This window comes from Lactuca virosa, chromosome 3 (assembly GCF_052849685.1).
Source record: "Lactuca virosa cultivar CGN04683 chromosome 3, Lactuca_virosa_CGN04683_v6, whole genome shotgun sequence".
NCBI classification, from domain to species: Eukaryota; Viridiplantae; Streptophyta; class Magnoliopsida; order Asterales; family Asteraceae; genus Lactuca; species Lactuca virosa.
Genome location: NC_136428.1, coordinates 259568270 through 259586709, shown reverse-complemented (window position 1 = coordinate 259586709; position 18440 = coordinate 259568270). Strand labels below are relative to the sequence as shown.

General features: G+C 33.7%; 3 protein-coding genes across 3 annotated transcripts; all 3 read right to left on the bottom strand.

The window, feature by feature from the left end:
* Positions 1-1344: 1344 nt before the first annotated feature.
* PDE329 (calcium homeostasis regulator) lies at positions 1345-2562 on the bottom strand. Its single transcript, XM_079086260.1, has 3 exons — positions 2109-2562; positions 1828-1992; positions 1345-1734 (listed from the first exon to the last, which is right to left on the bottom strand). The coding sequence occupies exons 1-3, from the start codon at positions 2484-2486 to the stop codon at positions 1414-1416; spliced, it is 864 nt and encodes a 287-aa protein (XP_078942386.1). The 5' UTR covers positions 2487-2562; the 3' UTR covers positions 1345-1413.
* A 1057-nt stretch (positions 2563-3619) lies between these two features.
* On the bottom strand, positions 3620-6638 carry CYP38 (cyclophilin 38). The gene is made up of 7 exons (XM_079086259.1): positions 6318-6638; positions 5903-6193; positions 5600-5799; positions 5077-5312; positions 4824-4966; positions 4106-4177; positions 3620-4023 (listed from the first exon to the last, which is right to left on the bottom strand). Exons 1-7 carry the CDS (start codon positions 6507-6509, stop codon positions 3796-3798), a joined length of 1362 nt encoding a protein of 453 aa, XP_078942385.1. The 5' UTR covers positions 6510-6638; the 3' UTR covers positions 3620-3795.
* A 1524-nt stretch (positions 6639-8162) lies between these two features.
* Positions 8163-11297, bottom strand: LOC145167160 (uncharacterized). Its single transcript, XM_079086258.1, has 3 exons — positions 11169-11297; positions 8607-10521; positions 8163-8509 (listed from the first exon to the last, which is right to left on the bottom strand). The coding sequence occupies exons 1-3, from the start codon at positions 11217-11219 to the stop codon at positions 8325-8327; spliced, it is 2151 nt and encodes a 716-aa protein (XP_078942384.1). The 5' UTR covers positions 11220-11297; the 3' UTR covers positions 8163-8324.
* Between the last annotated feature and the right edge of the window lie 7143 nt (positions 11298-18440).

Genomic DNA, 18440 nt, shown 5'->3' with positions numbered 1-18440 from the left:
ATGTCAATTTGGAGAACCATGCAATATTTGCAGAGTTTCTGCAACAACAACCAATGGGGAACCCTAGAATATTTGGAGACTTTGTGGAACAACAACCTCTACAACAACAGGTGGAAGAAGTGGGCATTCAACATGGAAATCAAGGTGGAAGATGGAAACCTTACTAAGCTAAGAAATGTGTTTGTTGAGTAAGATCGGCTTTCTTCGAATGCTTAAGTAGTGTTTTATGTGTTTTTGGTTTCTTATGTGTTTGTGTTTGTGTTTGTTATGTTGAAGGATTGGTAGGATAGGCACAAAATGGATTGAAAGTAATTTTAATGTGTTTTGGCTATGTCTGTTTCGATTATGACTAAGGATTGTTAGGCTAGTATGAATGTATCAAATGTTGTTATGTAATTAGGGTGTAGTATTTTGTGTCCATTAACTCTTTCACAAATTGCCATGCTAACCAGGTAGGATTCATAAACTTTGAATTGTTAAAATTTCTAACACATGTATGTAGGTCTACAATCTTTTTTACTTGGAATGACCTTTCGGTACTCATCCAAGAAGCCCTAATTATGAATGGGTACTTATTTGGATCATTGCCACATATTACCATTAGTCTAACATTATCACACTTTTTGAAAACGAATTTGATAACCCTTGTTACTAATGTTAGTGTCATAGTTGGTTAAACACAAATTCAATTCATGTGAGGATTCATACATTTCACGACACACTAGTTTCATTAAGTTCCATTTCACCTTTGGGTTGTGGGTGGAACACTCGAAATCATCTTCACTATCTTCATCATCACTGCCTTCCACATAGTTTTTGTCTGATTATTTTTCATTGTTTTGAGGTTCAACACCATCTTTTGCATCATCATCTTATTCACAAAGAAATATTGATAAACTGTCTTCACATCAGAAAATTGGTTTCCTTCTAAAATACTCATCAAGCTCCACATCAATGGTATCTAAATCATGGATCTCTTCCATTTTCACCTATATGTAGGTCTTTAAGAAGGGTAAAAACGCTAATTTACTGAGAATGGTGAACGAGAAAGGGGGAAAGTGAGCAAGGATGAAATGAGAGAAGACTTTGAGTATGAGTCCACAAAAGCCACTTAATGCCGCATCACCAAGGGTTGCTTGAGGGTCACCGGAAGAAATGAGCCCACGTGTTCAATTTATCCGGTATCCTAGTTTTCTCACGTTCAAATATATATATATATATATATATATATATATATATATATAGAACTAAACCATAAATTTTCCTAAAATATTGGAAGGTTTATGAAGATTTCCCCAAAATTTACACTAAACTATCCAGATTTTACCCTTTCTTTCCGTATCAAATCACAAAAATAATTACTCATATATATAACTCAGATCTGTGCCATTACGTTTAAACGAAACTACAAATTTAACTATCGTTATTTTGTTGGAGAAACTGGAGATCTTTCATTTGCAGCTGCACAGCTTCTTTAGACAACGGCTTCGGCTCCGGGAACCTGTCTTCTTCCCCTCCTTCCGCTACTTTTTTAGCCTTCGCCTTGACAATCCTATCGATCTCCTTTTGTCCAACAGAAGGAAAAACTACTTTCAACATTATACGCAATTGTCTCTCATCTTCTTCATCAATCACATCTCTTCCAAAACAACACACGTATATCGCATCCAACGCCTTCTCAGCTCTCGCCTCCATTGGAATCGTCGGTGCAGGTACTTTTGACTTCAATCTTCTCTGTATTTCAACAATTATATCACAATTTACGATTCATGAAACGTTTAATTTGATGTTCATAAGTTTTCGAAAATCATAAACGATTAAACGAACCTCTCTTGCTTCATTCATCATCGCGATGAAAGTTTCTTCTTCGAATTCAATGTCGTTCGAGATCCGAAGTCTCGTAACTCCTTCGAGAATTTCTTCAGATTTTAGCAATCCCGCTCCTAATGCAGCTAGCCAACAGCACATCAACACGTATAGAGGATCTCCTGCCTATTTCGCGATTAAATCAGAAACAAAATCGTAAGTTCGAGAAACCCTAGAATACGATGAATTTTGAATTATTTGTTCGCGATAGATTAGGAATGGAGTGATGGAGGAGTAGGTACCTTTCCTCTTCGATCCTGGAAATCGATGAAAGCTCTAGAATCATTCACGGAAGCATTCCTTCCGACTCTTCTCCGAAACTCGGCGAAATCAATGAAATCGCCGCCGACGCCACCGGTGTCAGTTAGAATTCTGGCGACGAGGCCGATTACAGGCAAGGCGCCGATGACTTTGTTGGCGAAGCCGGAGATGGTGTTGGAGTCTTCCATGTAAGACTTAATAACCACGACTCCATTGGATGATCTGGAAATGGTGGAGTTCGTTGTTTTGGGGAGGTGGCGGAAGTAACGAAGAGAGGTTGTTGAAGGGTTGCAGGTTAGGGTGTAGATATGTGTGAGACTGGTGTTGGTTGTGGTGGTGATGGAGGTGATAACCACCATGTCTGACGGTGGAGTGTGTCGGAGTTTGAATATTTCCTTTTGATATTTTGCCTCATCCGTTGGATATCAGTGGTTGGGCGGTTTTATCCTCTGCATTTGTCTTTTAAGTTTTCTACATTTAACCCCCTCTACTTTTCATTCAAACATTTTGCTCCCTCCACTTTATTGTATTTTGTATTTCATACCCTGTGACGCTCGAAACATCCTAAGTTTTTAGCTTTTTACACTTTTTGAGTTTGAAACTGGAACATTTGATTTTTGGGGTGAGTTTAGATGTATGTAAAGTGATAATCTGAATCAAAATACTAACTAATATAAGTTATCAATAGTTATTTAGTTTTATGGTACTCTAGTAAGTTTTCTTGCAACAATTTTTACATGTTATTCTTGATAATCACTAAAAAGGTAATATACTTTAGGTTGTGTGCACATTTAATCACTTATGTTTATTTTTGTATATATTTAGTCATTTATGTTTTTTTTTTGTACACGTTTAATCACTTATGTTTTGTCTTTATACACATATGACCGGTATTCATTATCATTATCTCATCTTCCATCATCCATTATCATTCTCTCCTCCATTCTTTTTTCTCTTTAGAATTCTTTCTTTTTTATCCTTTCAGTGGAGATCTAACAGAAAGAACAAGGTGGAAACAAAAACTAGACATACAAATGAACAAGCTTGAAACTCATCAACATATTCGAAAATTGTTCAAAACTTTAAGAGCTTTGTAGTACCTTTTTGTCAACAAAAACATAGTGAACATGTTTTTGTTTTTCTCTGGCAAAAACGATTGGTTAAAAACAAAAAGGATTGGTTAAAAAGACACCCCATTTTACCATACAGACACCCTAATTACTTTTTGAAATATTTTTATTGGTTGGAATTGCATTGTTTTCCGAAAAAACTGATTATAAATAGTTAATTATAGGTTGACTTTTTATAAAAATGTCAATAAGGTGTCTTATTAGCAACACTACAAAAACATGATCGTAATTTGGCTAGTTTCAAAGACAATAGTAATTTTTGCATTTACTTAAAATGGTAGTCAATTTGTTATGGCTATATTTTAAGAAAGGGGTCCCTTTCATGAGCATCCACAAAAAAAACACTTAAATCATCTCAACCATTATTACAACCGAATTTTATTCCAAAAACTTGTACAAGAATTCATTACATAACTTATAAAAACAACATAAATAAATGTAAGTATTATTACACCTTACAACAATTCCCTCGTAATGTTAATCCATTACACTCATACTTCCCAAACCAATCCTCGTAAAATAAAGAAAAATCAATAAATTAGCCAACAATCTTGTAACTCGGATTAACAAGATTATCCAATCCTGCAACCACTTGAACTGATTCTATCACATCTCCCACTTTTAAATCGGCCAAAAAATCCTCATTTTCTGTCACATATCCAAACACTGCATATCTTCCATCCAATATATTCGCATTACTCGGTGTCAATTCACTCTCTTTCAATAGCCAAAACACTTGGCTTGACCCCGAGTTGTTTTCAAATTCCTGTAACAAAAAAAACCAAACCAAACTTATTATTTATTTATTTATTATTATTAGAATAATAATTGTAATGATAATAATTTACCTCTCTAGCCATCGCCATGGTTCCAAATGCATTGAAGGGTAGCTTTGTTTGAGCTTTGTAGAGACCAATGTCCTTCATAATATGCAAATGATATCAGTTAAACTTAACTTAGGTTGTGTTTGGCGTGATACAGCTAGCTTATTTTTCAAGCTTTTTTAAGTTGTCACGTTTGGCATATGCCCAAAAATAGCTTACAACCTAGCTTTTTAAAAAGCTACTTAGACTAGCTTTTCAGAAGCTTTTTTATAATTTTTCAAATAAACCCCTTAATTAATTATAGAAAACATATACTTCTAAATGCCCTTTTATCATTTAATATCTTTCAGCTAGCTTTTCAACTAGTTTTACCAAACGTCAAATTTTATCAGCTAGGCTAGCAGCTAGCTTTTCAGCTAGTTTTACCAAAACGCCAAATTTTATCAGCTAGCTTTTCAGCTAGTTTTACCAAACATCAAATTTTATCGGCTAACTTTTCAGCTATCAGCTAGCTTTTTAAATAACAGCTAGATTTTCAGCTAATAGTTAGCTTTTCAGCTAGTTTTACCAAAACGCCAAATTTTATCAGCTAACTTTTCAGCTAGTTTTACCAAACATCAAATTTTATCGGCTAACTCTTTAGCTATCAGCTACCTTTTAAATAACAGCTAGATTTTCAGCTAATAGCTAACCTTAAGGTTTGAATCTTAAATGCAAGAATAAATAAATAAATAACACGTACTTCCAATGTTACTCCATAAACAGGAGCTTTTTCACCTTCCACCATAATTTCCAAAGGAATTGTCCGTGTTTTCTCAGTACTCGGATCAATAAAACCCTCAGCAGGACCTTCCGGATCTCCAGTTTGGACAACAAATCCATCCGCTACAATAATAAAATTTTAAAATAATTAAAAAAAGGTACAAAAAGAAAATGTTTTATTAGATATTTAGATTGAGTGAGAGATGATAAAAAAAAAAAAAAAAATCATATGCCTCGTTGGATTTCCATGCCATCATAGAAGTGTCTTTCCACCAAATCTACAAAATTGCCAGCTGTCACAGGCGCATTATAGCCATCAAGAACAATTCTGAATACACATTCTTCAAGGTTAGGGTTGTCTTTGACTTTGACTTTCATGTCAACGGTTGCTCTCCCTTTCAAAAGTGGCATGTTTTGATACTCTTCTGGGATCTCATACGGGAACGCCTTCACCATGTCCTCTTCAACACTGCAGAAACCCAATAATGCCCCTGCAGTCAATGGACAAGGGTATAAATGAGAAAAAAAAAAAAAACTATTTTCATACCGCATTCTTTTCATGTGCATTGAACTGAGACTAATGTCAATAGACAAAAATTGTACTTTTTTGTCACGCCTAAGCTTATAAACTACCTTTTGATAAGCTACTTTGACATTATTTATCTAGACTACATTTTATGCATGATTACGTTTGATGCATGTGTCATGTGATGCATTAGTATTACAAAAAATAATAATAATAAAAGTGATACTCACTCTCCAACATACTGCAAAAGCTCTTTCTGTTTCGGTATTACAGCATCACGTTTTCTATCTTCTGCGATTTTTTGAAGCTCTTCCATTCCAACTTCTAGCTTTCCAATCAATTCAATTCCATGGTCTTTCTTTGATTCAGCTAATCCTTCTATAATCATGCTCTTCCCCTGCTTTAGAGCCCTCGAAGCTTGCTTCAAATTCTACAATTCACAACAAAACAAAATCTCATAAATCTTTTGATAATCATTCCAAAAAAAAAATTATTTGGATGTGGTAAACAATATAAACAAATTAGATTCTCACTCTTTCGACTGAATCAAGGGCCTTCACTCCAGAAACCTTAAGACTATCAGTAATGTCTTCGAGAGGCTTCTGAACCTCTCTGATAGCTTTATTATCAATCGGCAAAGCGTATCTCAGTAAAGCTCCGGGATCCTTGATCGGAGGTCCGGATATCAACACCGCTACATCCGGCAACGCCGGAGTAACAGCACCGGCGTTACTCGGGTAGCTCAACGATGGCACCCCAGTTATCAGTCCAATTGTCAAAGCTACAGATAACACACATTCTTTTATCCCAGAAAACCTATCTATCTGCCATAAGAGAAAAGACGAAAGCTCCATTAACATTCAAAATCCAAATGCAATTTATTCGTGTTCTCTATGGAGTAATTGAGAATCAAGGTGTAGAGATTAGATAGTAAAAACCGATACGCACCTGTTTGTCGCTAGATTGAAGTCGATTAGGGTTTTGCGAAGAACAAATAGGTCGGAATCGCCGAACGGAAGCATTGGTGGGAGAATGTGATAGACGAATGTAGTTAATGGAATGTTTATGGTTGTTGAAGAGAGACGATTTGGAATTGGTGAAGAGAGAAGAACAGGAGTGGCAAGAGAAAATCGCTGCCATTTTTGAAGCAAAAGAGGAAAGTGTGACTAGGGTTTTGTTTAGAAATCGGAGGGATAAGGTTTTGAAGGAGAAGACATGGATGAAGGCTCAGCCTCAGGCTATCTAGATAAGATCAGAACATCATCTTCACTGTCCATTTGGATTCTATGAAGGTAGGTAGGTGGGTACTTGGTTTATCAACAAAAGTCGCATTTACCGAATTTACTTTGACCAATAATTTCCAAGTTTTCAAACATACATATAACCATTTTATTCGTAACAAAAAATGAATACTTTTTTAAATGTCTAATCCTACCAATCAAACACATCAAAAAAATGCAATTTTTTTTTGATAGATTCCAAATCCTACAAAAACAACAATATCATCTAAATGTTACGTAAAAGGTTTTTAGCATTTAAAATTTAAATAAAGTTGTAACTCATGGATTTCATGAAAAAGTTAGAATTCTCATATTCACTTCTAAAATAGTTTTTCTATTAAAATGTACTAAATACAAAGGTTTTTCTAACACATTCACATTTTTGATTTTATGCAGAAAAATCCTATTATTTTTGGAAATTTTTTTAATAAAGTCTTAAAAAAATTAACAGAAAAATCTCGATTATTTAACATTTTGCTCAAATTAACAAAAAAATTATTTTTTATATTTGAATAAGAAATGACAGATTATGTGATTTTCTCAAAATAATAGGATTTTTCTGTTAAAAAAAAAAAAACTTTTACGACTTTATCAAAAATTTTCACAAAATAATAGGATTTTTCCGCATAAAACCCTTGACACTTTTAACAAATATATTAACTAAATATAGGAATAAAAGATAGGTGTGTTTGTGCATAGTTGGAGTAAATGAATAAAGTGGAATACTTGAAAGGTGCAAAGTGGATCATCTCAACTTAAAGTCTCATTTATGAAGATAAACTCTCATAATTACTTAGTTTGTTTCTTATTCAAGGATTATGTATTATCTTTGATAAGTTTAGATTCTTCGTTTTACTCTTGGAATTTTGTTTCATTTGATCGAGTTGGGATCTGAGCAAAATTTTCTTATCTAAATATGTGATCTTTTAGAGTAAAAATGAAGAGAAAGATTTAAGTATCTGTTTCTCATTACTGAATCAATAACAAATGAAGAGAAAGATTTAAGTGTCTGTTTCTCATTACTGAATCAATGACAAAGAAACTTACATTTTATATTAAAATGAAACTAACTGACTAAACGATTCTAACAAACTACTAACTAATTACTTTTAACTAAAGTACAACATTGCCCTTCGTGTGTAAATTACAAAGACGACCTTCTATTTCATGCCGAAAATTTTGAGTGAAAGTTCATTTATTCTTTATTTTTTATTTGTATAAGTTTTTATATATATCAGTAAACAACTTTGGTTTGCGAACCCATGAACGCAAATGTTTCACATCATACACTATTTTACTTTTGTGTAGTTCACAAGTTGACGCTTATTATGAGCTCATAATTTTTGAGTTACAACTAATGTATACGTGTTATACATTTACTTCAAACTTGATTAATGTTACTTGACGTGTTAATAATCAGATGGATATATAAATCCACTGCTGATTCTAATATTATGATTTTGTACGCTTTTGAGTTCAAACCAAATAAAAGATTGTTATAATAACGCATGCATTCATTAAAAATAAGTGCCCATGCTTTTGATTGATCCGCAGCAGATATCACAAATCCAAAACCAAATTATTTTTAATTTCCATAATTAGCAAACATAACTTTATTGATTCCCTCATGCATGTGAATGGGGAACTAATTATATAAAGTAGGAGGCCTTCAACTTCAAGGACACATGGGTCTTCCAGCAAGAGTTTTCATATCAGTGTAGCACGAACCACACATCTCCCTGTTTCCATATTGTCCCGGTGGAACACAATTACAACGATGGCAACACGCCATGCAACTTCGATGGCATCTGTCTTGCTTCAAGTCTAACTCGCACCTTAACTCACATGATGAAAAACATTCTACGAGATATGATCCATCATTACAAATTATTAAACAGGTATTTTATGGCTCAGGATTGAATGAAAATGTTTAGTCGTTAATTATATTAGTACGTACCTTCCGAGTTTAATGGTGGCTTGCCGATCAACGGTGGAGCATTGGTGCAAGGTGGTGGGGGGCTAGCCACAATAGGGTAATAGGGAGGAATACTTGGTGAGGGAATATACGGAGGAAAGATGGATGGACTGGGAGATGGTGGAATGATTGCGGGTGGGAAATTTGGTGGTGGCGTCTTGGGTGAATTTGGAGATGGTGGAGTGATTGGCGGTGGGATAAAGGGTGGTGGTGTCTTGGGTGAATTGGGAGATAATGGAGTTGAATTAGTAGGTGGTGGAGGTGTGGTGATGCAAGGTGGTGTCAGTGGAATAGTTGGAGGTGGAGTGTTGGGTGGATATGGAAGCGGTGCAGGTGTTGGTGTCATTGGACTTGGTGGTACACCAGGAGGAGGAGTTGGTGTAGGTGAAGATGGAGGGCTGGGTGTATATGGAGGTGGTGGAACTCTGGGTGTCCCAGGAGATGGTGTGGGAGAAGGTGGAGGGTTAGGTGTATATGGAGATGGTGGAACTGTTGGTGTCAGTGGAGGTGGTGGTGTTGCACTAGGAGCTGGGTTAGGAGGTGGGGTGATGGGTGAATAAGGAGATGGTGGAACTATTGGTGTCACTGGAGGTGGTGGTGTTGTACGAGGAGCTGGGTTAGGAGGTGGGGTGATTGGTGAATAAGGAGATGGTGGAACTACCGGTGTCGCTGGAGGTGGTGGTGCTACATAAGGAGATGGGTTAGGAGGTGGGATGATGGGTGAAAAAGGAGATGGTGGAACTATAGGTGTTATTGGAGGTGGTGGTGCACTAGGAGCTGGGTTGGGAGGTGGGGTGATGGGTGAATAAGGAGATGGTGGAACGATCGGTGTCATTGGAGGAGGTGGTGTTGCACCGGGAGTTGGGCTGGGAGGTGGGGTGATGGGTGAATAAGGAGACGGTGGAACTATCGGTGTCATTGGAGGTGGTGGTGCTACACCGGGAGATGGGTTGGGAGGTGGAGTGATGGGTGAATAAGGAGATGGTGGAACGATCGGTGTCATTGGAGGCGGTGGTGCTGCACCGGGAGTTGGGCTAGGAGGTGGTGTAATGGGTGAATAAGGAGATGGTGGAACTAGCGATGTCACTGGAGGTGGTGGTGGTGCACCACGAGCTGGGTTAGGAGGTGGGGTTATTGGTGAATACGGAGATGGTGGAACTATCGGTGTCATTGGAGGTGGCGGTGATGCACCTGGGTTAGGAGGTGGGGTATTGGGTGAATAAGGAGATGGTGGAACTATGGATGTCACTGGAGGTGGTGGTGGTGCACCACTAACTGGGTTTGGAGGTGGGGTTAGTGGTGAATAAGGAGATGGTGGAACTACCGGTGTCACTGGAGATGGTGGTGTTGCACCAGGAGTTGGGTTAGGAGGTGGGGTGGTCGGTGAATTTGGAGAAGGTGGAACTACCGGTGTCATTGGAGGTGGTGGAGTTACAATAGGTGGGTTAGAAGGTGGATTGGTTGGTGGATATGGAAGCATTGGAGCTGGCATTGGTGGAGTTGTGCTGTTGCATATACCTGGAGCAATACTAGGCGGGTTGCTCGGAGTAGGAGTGACAATGGGTGGCTGAGGGTGTGGCGGATAGATTATCGATGGAGTTGGAACGGGTGTCGGTGGATTAGCAGGTGGTGTTGCTGTAGGTGGGCAGACTGTCACCGATGGGGGTGAGGTGGGTGAAATAGATGGTGCTGGAACAGGTACAAGTGGGCTTGGAATCGGTGGAGGTGTATAAACTGGCGGAGAAACTGTGGGTGATGGCAGAGGTGTGGTGGAACATGGTACACCTGGAACGACGATGGGTGAAGGGGTGATCGGTGGTGGGTAACCGACAGGTGGCGTTGGTGGCGTCAAAGGGAGTGGTATGAAAAGTGGTGCAGCAAAACCCACATGTGTAACCTGTAAGAAAAAAAAGTCCCTTTAAATAGACATGTTTTCATATTTAAATATAAAATAATTAATGTATCATATATGAAGTTATTATGCAAACATGATATAAATGTAGACAATGTACAAACATCCATGCATATCTGTGTTACAACCACTAAAAGCATCGGATATGGAGTTATGCAAACATGATGTAATTAATATTAAGTATAATAATGCTAGTATGCAATGTGTTTTGCCAAATGTATGAAACTACAAATTATAGTAAAAATTTATTAATCATTTTGTCTATTGTGCCCAAATTATGACAATTCATCATTTTTAAGTGACTTGATATTGTGCATTTAATATTGTACATCGTGCATGAAAATTGTCCATTATAATAGTGTTATTGAATGAAATATCCAAACGTGACTTAACATTCTCATATCCATACGAACATTTAATTTAGCAACTTAAACTTTTGTACATTATGCAAAATAGCGTTTATTATATGCGGTAAATTAAATCAACTTATACATTATGCAACAAAACTTGACAGTTAACCTTGAACCTTGTATGTTATGCAATTGAAACTTGTACATTATGAAACTATTAACCTTAAGCATTTGATGAAATGTGCAAAATCTACAAGATTAAAGAGGGAAAAACAAACTTACAGAAGTTGCAACCAAGAGAAAGAAGACCAAAAGAAAACAATGAGACTCCATGGCTTTGAAAGTAAAGTTTGAGTGAGTGAAGATGGTGATGATTCGAATGAAGGAGATTTCGTGATGGTATATATACAAGAAAAAAGTGAATGAAATGCATTTACTATGGTTATAAATGGTTAAAACTTCTAAAAGTTTGAAATTTCATTTTTTTTCTTTCTTTCTTTTAGACTCCCATACCCTATAGTTATTACCAAAGAAATGTACGATAAAAAATTATGGTCTAAGATATAAATTTTGTTTATTCGACAGAAAACAATATTATCAGAGCTTGATGATAGATTTTTATAGTATTATTAAATTGAAAAATAAAGAATATATATAGGTATGATGTATGCATCATTTACGTTTTAGTAATGATAGTTTAAACACATTGTTATAAATTTAGAGGATAAAAATTGGCATAAAATTGACGTAGTAAACATTTAAAATTGGCATAAAATTAGCTTACAACTATCAAAACGATTTTGATAAAAACCAATCATGAGGTTAAAATGTATTTAGATGTAGTTAGACAAACGATTTCAAGTATTGTGTGTAGGATTAAATGGAGGAAAATAAAGATATATTTTCTTTATCTGTATATTAAACCATTTTATTATTTATTTCTATAATAAAACTATACTTTATTTTATTTTATTAAGGTGTTGTATTTTTCAATTTACATAATAAAACTATATTTTATTTTATTTTATTAAGGTGTTGTATTTTAAAATTTACCTAGTGGTAACTGTTTTTATTAATATGTTATATTTTGAAAAAGCTAGCTAAATGTACCAAAAAGAGTAGACTGTCTTGGAATAACATTATAAATTTTTTTAAAAAATGTTATAATAGGAAATAATAATAAAAAAATACAAATCTATAATATATATATCAAGCAAAAAAGAAAATATTACTCATTTTTATATTTAACCCTTGCATTTATAGTTTTGATGTGAACTAAATAGAAATGGTTATATTCACTTGACTTAAAAAAAATTAATGTGATTATTTTCTTATTTAGGCAAATTCAATAGTTCCATGGTAAAATCCATAAGGTCTTTGACTATTTGGTTTAAGATATTAAGAAAAGTTAACTTCTATCATATTTACCAATATAAAATGTAATCAGAGTATATTAAAGTTTCCTTAATTTTAAATAATATTTTTTTGTTTCATTTATTGGGTCTGAATCTTACATTTTTCATTTCAGATTATATATTTTTGTATTTTCAAATATAACTTAGCAAATAAGTAAATATATTAGCTGATTTGAATAAATAATATTTTCAGAGAATTAACAACAATACATGAATAAATAATCGAGTGCCATATTTTGATGGATTTCAACTCACACTTACTGTGAAAATTTACCCCAAATTAACGAGAGACAAGTCACATGCATATGCACATCACATGCACCATATGCATGTGGCATACATACTGCCTTATATGTTCCTCCTATTGTCGTATGGGTATGGTCACAAAAGTCTTTATTTCTTTCCTTTTATTTTTACATGACATGTAAAAAAAATTACAATGCTAGACCCTGCTTTATTGAATTTAATGTCACAAATATGGAAATAAGACGTGTAATAAACTATAATGTTAGGCCATTTCTTAATTAATGCCACAAGAAATAGAATAACATGAATAACATGAAACCTTTAAGGCTTAAATATATAGCATAATATAAATACCTGATCTGTATATGATTTTGATTAGGCAATGTATTCGTTTTGTCTATTTTAGGCAGTATATTACTATATTTTATAACATTAACATGTTAATGATAAACGTAGAATATGATTCTATTTCACATATCATAACTAAATATTTATATGTAATATATAAAAAAGTTAAAGCATCTTACCATTATTAACATAGAAAAATGTTGCTGTTTTATAAGTTTAACTAAATCAATAATCCATAAAAAGCAATTACTTGTGTTTGAAATGTTTATTAATTCTAACTATGTATAGAATGGGTCAATTTTCAAAACATGATGGTTTATTATATATTTATATGTTTGAGGGGCCAGTTTTAACAAAAAAGAAATAAACACACCTATATATATACATACATACATACATACACACATACTCTAAACTCTGCAATTTGGGTTTTCCATAATTAAATCAATTATATAATTTTGAATTAATTTTGGAAGCTTTAATATAAGGTGATTGTGGAAAATAAAAAAGGTTGTTACAACTTAACATTTAGATGTCGATGGAATTAAGACATTGTCATCGGCTTTATTAAGATATTTTGGACTTAGATAAGATGATGGGCTTGCATGATATGTAAAAGAGTTGGGCCTATACAAGTTCGAGCCTATTAAAATACCGGCCTTAAATAACTTTTGAGATTTAGTTAAGTAATTGATTATGAATTAAATCAGTAGTCTTTCGGTATGTGTTTTTTAAATATTTAAACGATGGTGATCTTATAGGAAGTAAACAAGGTACGTAACACTTACTTAACATTGTTAGTTTGTTACCATTATTTTGGACAGAATGCATAAAAGTAAGATGTTAGAGTTGGTAAGTTTAAGACATTTATGTGCAACATTTACTTAGGGTATCCACTATCCATTCAACTTTTCAAGAGTTTAATGGAGTGCCAACTAGGAGAAAGAACTTATAATTTCTTAAAACCCCTATAATTTTACACTATAAATCTTATGATGCGTTCAATGAGCATGTAACTCCTTTTTTCTCTTCAATATTATATTCAATTATATTCTATTCAACCCTCATTGAACCCGCTCTTAACATTGTTACCTTTATTTTGGACTTAGAATGCATAAAAGTAAGATGTTAAGAGTTTCGAAGGTAAGTTTAAGACATTTTATGTGAGTAACTAGTGGGAATGTCTTGTGCATAGCGACAAATTTCTTAATTTTATGTGTTCGAATGATTATAATAATACAAAAGATGGATATAAAACAAATTTAGAAAAACAAACAAACAAAGACAGATGTTAATCGAAACTAAGACCCAAAGCCGGCCCAATTCATGGGCGAGTTGGGCGGAAGCCCAGGGCATCAAAAAGGAAAGGGGCATTATTTTAGTCCATAGCCTTAATATTATAGGTTTTTGGCCCAAATATTTCAGCATCTCCTATCACTTGTGCCGCTTCTTAGGAGTACGATTCTATCTTCCCAATCGTCGCCTAGAAAGATGAAACGTCAGGATGTAGAAGACGAGGGCTCGATTGGTTTTCCCAATCGTCGATTGGCTCTTATTCAGTTACTAATCAATTTTTGTCAAAACCTAAATTTCTATAAACTCTCCTCTCTTATCTCTCAATTTCTATAAACTCTCTGCTCCTGTCTCTTGATTTCTGTCAAGAACACAACTTTACTCTTCCGATTTTTATAACTTTACGGATATTTTTCATCTATGTGATCTAGAACTCATTAGAGTTGGAATGGAAGTATTCTCCTGTTTGGTTCTTATTATAGATGATTATGCCCCACTTGCTATGGAATTGCTTGGTTATCAATTTGCAGCTTAGCTTTTCTAGATGCCATTTTTTTCTCGTCTAGTTTTTCGTTTTTGGCTTTGGAATTCTACCCAATTACGGCGTAATCCTCACCGCATTTTGGTTGCTTTGGCTTTTAAAGGGTTTTTTTTTCATTGTGGACGATTCTGCCCTTGATGGTCTAGCCCCTGCTCATAGAGGTGTATTTAGTTTATGTTGTCAATTTGAAGTGATCTAGAGTTTGATTTAAAATCATACAAAAAATATAGCTCGGCTGGACAATTATACCCTTGGAATTGATGCCCCTATGAGACTGATTACGTTAATTGGGTGCTGCTGCAATTCAAAAAAAAAAAATTGTTCCTTGTTCCCAAACTCGATAGAGGATTTATAGAGTAATTGTTTTATTTTTGAGATTGTATTACAAATCGTTGATAGTAGATTTAACGAGCATTTGTTTCATTTTTGAAATTATATTACAAATTGATGATAATGGATTTAAAGAGTAATTGTTTTATAATTTTGATATAATATTAACATTTAAGATAGTGACATGGTAATTTGTTTGTCACATTTTAAACTTTTAATGTATCTAACTAGGTTACAACCCGTGGAAACCATAAGTAAAAGATTTATAAAATTTTATTAAATTGATATAAGTTTTGTTTAGACTTTTATATTGATTATTGAAAGTAATATATATTTTATTTAAAAGTTGTATAGAAAACATGTAACTGCATCGAGAATGCAAGTAATAGCAATAACCTTTCATTTAGGCATCACATATTCAAAATTTTCCAACAAACCTTAAGCATTAATATAACCTTAAGTTATTTCACACTTTAGACATCACATCTATCTATCCAATTTGCGATGCATTACCTATAATTAACAATGATTAGGAAAAAAAAGCACTAATAACCTAAGTTCAAAGTAAAAAAAAAAGAATCCATAAATTCTAAGTATAACCCCATTTCGGGAAGAATAAACCACATAAAGTCGTAACCAAAAGATTTTACATGCAAATTAAATACTTGTTGTTAACTATTTACCTGAGTTTTTGACCAAATAAGTGTTTTTTAAAAATTTATTTACCAAATAAGTATAGTTTCAAAAATATTTACCAAACATGTGTAGTTTCAATATTTTACATTTTTCTAAAACTTTCATCTTTTATTCTATTTTTAATATATATTTTCTAAACCTTTTTTTTATACTTTTCACTATTAATATAACTTGTATAATGACCTTTTTTAATATATTTTTCACATCACAAGTATTATATGTAATACACACCACTATATATTTCACCCATCCTACAGGTTCCTTAGGTATGCTTACAATTACACATTCATATGCTAAAATGAATCACATTGATTCCACAGGGAGGCTCCAAATCACCAACAAAAATTGTTGAAGATGATTCTTCTATTCATCAATTCTCCTTAAAAAAATTTGCTTGTCTTTCTACTTTCAACCGTAATATGTTTACAACACCTTCCACAACAAAAAATTTAAAACCATTTTCAAGCATGACATTTTCCTATCCAAAATTCTCTTTAGAATCGTTGTCAAGCATGACAGATTAAAGAATGGCAAGAGATTTAAGTGGAAATTAAAGGAACAATCAAAACAAATGATTAGTCATTTTCCAATAAATCACAGTATATAGAATAAGAATTGATGAAGAAGAATGGAAGTTATGATAGCATCAACAAGTTCAGGTGATAATGGTTGAAGCAAGCAATGCTACAATAGTGTGAAGATTTGATGACAAGAGAGCTCCTTTCAATCATATAAATTTCATTTTTGAAGTTAAAAAAAGATTTCACTGAGGCATTTCATGAAACACTTCATGTGCATCAGTGTAAATTTACCAAAATGTTGAAAACATAAATCATGTGTAGATAAACTTAATGGAGTTGGAACTTCATAGAGACAGATAAATTGAATAAAAACACAAGAATTACTTATAAATGAGTAGAGGTTTTCATTATTTCCATGAACAACATTCTTAGCCCTCCTCAAAAAATGAATTTCACCCACGATCTGTACAGCTCCATAATTTATATAATTGCAATTGACAATGAATAATCACTATAGATCAAGGTTTGAAAAGATGGAAGTGTGGTCAGAAGTCTTGTCAGTAGATGAAGTCGCAAAAGTCGCACAGGAGTTATGCACGTAAAAGATTTTTGATAAATTGCAAATCACCCACTTTTGGTAAATATGGTTAAAACTAAACCTATTTAATATTCTTTTAAAACACACAATAAAATTGATTACTTACAATGATGGTTGACCACACAACTCCTCAGAAGAATAAGATAGATTTAGTGGGTTCTGCAATTAAATCCATAGGGGCAAAAAGTAAAACCCTATCATACAAAAACAATGATCTAGGAAATCAAGTACATATAGAAAGCCAGCAAATTAGCAACAATAAATACAAAGAAGTTACACTCGCCAATATGTCATATATATACTTCATCATCGACATCTGGATTATTCCCAAACCAATTGAAGTTCAAAACCTAAAACCCAGCAAATGAAAGCAATCAATATCCTCAAAAACCAAAAGGTCCAAAACATATTACCTACAAATAACATATCGTTACTTTCATAGCATACACATATAAAGATAGAAAGACCTGGACCTGTGAGGTGGGAGAGGGCGAATTGAAATTGACGGAGACAAAAGAGATGCGCACATTACGACGAGTATTCAATAGCGAAAGTTAGCAAAGTGTTGGCTTTGTATCCCAAGAAATGCATCTTCAACGGCTACGTTGATGCTCAACTATAAGAGAAGAAGTAGAGGCTAGGGTTTTGAAGAGAGGCAGGGTAGAAATTTGCTTCCTGATTTCGCACCTGATTTATTGCAATTAGGTTGATGAAGCATTGAAGATAATATTATTGATGATTGTTTAGCGAGATTTAAGAAGAGAATAATTTGGATTTTAGAGAAATAGGAGGGTAATTTCATAAGTTAACTTGAGCAGGAAAAGAAGGCAAAAGAGTATGAGCAAAAATGGAATTTAAAATTCAACGAAAATTGAAGATGTAAGTGACACGTGACAGATAAGGACTCTTTTATTAAGAGGTGAGATTTTCGTTTTCTTTTCTTCACGGTTTTGTTTGACTCGATAGTATTTTTTTTTGTTAAATCAATTACAAAACACTTACAAATCATTAAATTATAGGTAACTCTAATGAACTTGTTGAAAATGTTTTGTTAACTATGATATAGATTTTATACAAGTATGTGGGCAACGTTAAATTTTTTCGCCCAGGGCATTAAAAACCTATGGACCGGCCCTGCTAACACCTGATACCAACATTTGTTAAAACGTTTTTCCACTTAGCCACACTATCCTTGTGGTTTTTGACACAACTTTATATATATATATATATATATATATATATATATATATATATATATATATATATAAAGGTAGCCTTATCATATTTCCTGAACAATAAGTCAACGGAATGTTTATTAGAGTTGGTATAAATGATGATCATGCAAGATTTTAAAACCACATGTACCAATGGTGTAACGAAAAATGAACTTAGACTATACTTTTAATTTCTATTATTTGTAATTTCACTATTACACCAAGATCATTATTGTAGTTTTGTCTTGCACAAATGCCATTTCTTTAACATCGTTATTACACGTGAGCATTGTCTGTATTTTTGCTATTACACAAGGACCATTTTATAATTTAGGCAGAGGGTTCCAAAGAA

What these genes read in the sequence shown, in the direction of transcription:
- PDE329 (XM_079086260.1), bottom strand. Translation starts at nt 2,486, where the DNA reads ATGGTGGTTATCACCTCCATCACCACCACAACCAACACCAGTCTCACA. An exon ending in TCCAGGATCGAAGAGGAAAG is followed by an intron (nt 1,993 to 2,108) that starts GTACCTACTCCT and finishes ATCGCGAAATAG; the next exon opens with GCAGGAGATCCTCTATACGT. An exon ending in TGATGAATGAAGCAAGAGAG is followed by an intron (nt 1,735 to 1,827) that starts GTTCGTTTAATC and finishes GTTGAAATACAG; the next exon opens with AGAAGATTGAAGTCAAAAGT.
- CYP38 (XM_079086259.1), bottom strand. Translation starts at nt 6,509, where the DNA reads ATGGCAGCGATTTTCTCTTGCCACTCCTGTTCTTCTCTCTTCACCAAT. An exon ending in CTTTTGCAGTATGTTGGAGA is followed by an intron (nt 5,313 to 5,599) that starts GTGAGTATCACT and finishes GGGTTTCTGCAG; the next exon opens with TGTTGAAGAGGACATGGTGA. An exon ending in TTTATGGAGTAACATTGGAA is followed by an intron (nt 4,178 to 4,823) that starts GTACGTGTTATT and finishes CATATTATGAAG; the next exon opens with GACATTGGTCTCTACAAAGC.
- LOC145167160 (XM_079086258.1), bottom strand. Translation starts at nt 11,219, where the DNA reads ATGGAGTCTCATTGTTTTCTTTTGGTCTTCTTTCTCTTGGTTGCAACT. An exon ending in TTCTCTTGGTTGCAACTTCT is followed by an intron (nt 10,522 to 11,168) that starts GTAAGTTTGTTT and finishes TTTTTCTTACAG; the next exon opens with GTTACACATGTGGGTTTTGC. An exon ending in GCCACCATTAAACTCGGAAG is followed by an intron (nt 8,510 to 8,606) that starts GTACGTACTAAT and finishes CATATCTCGTAG; the next exon opens with AATGTTTTTCATCATGTGAG.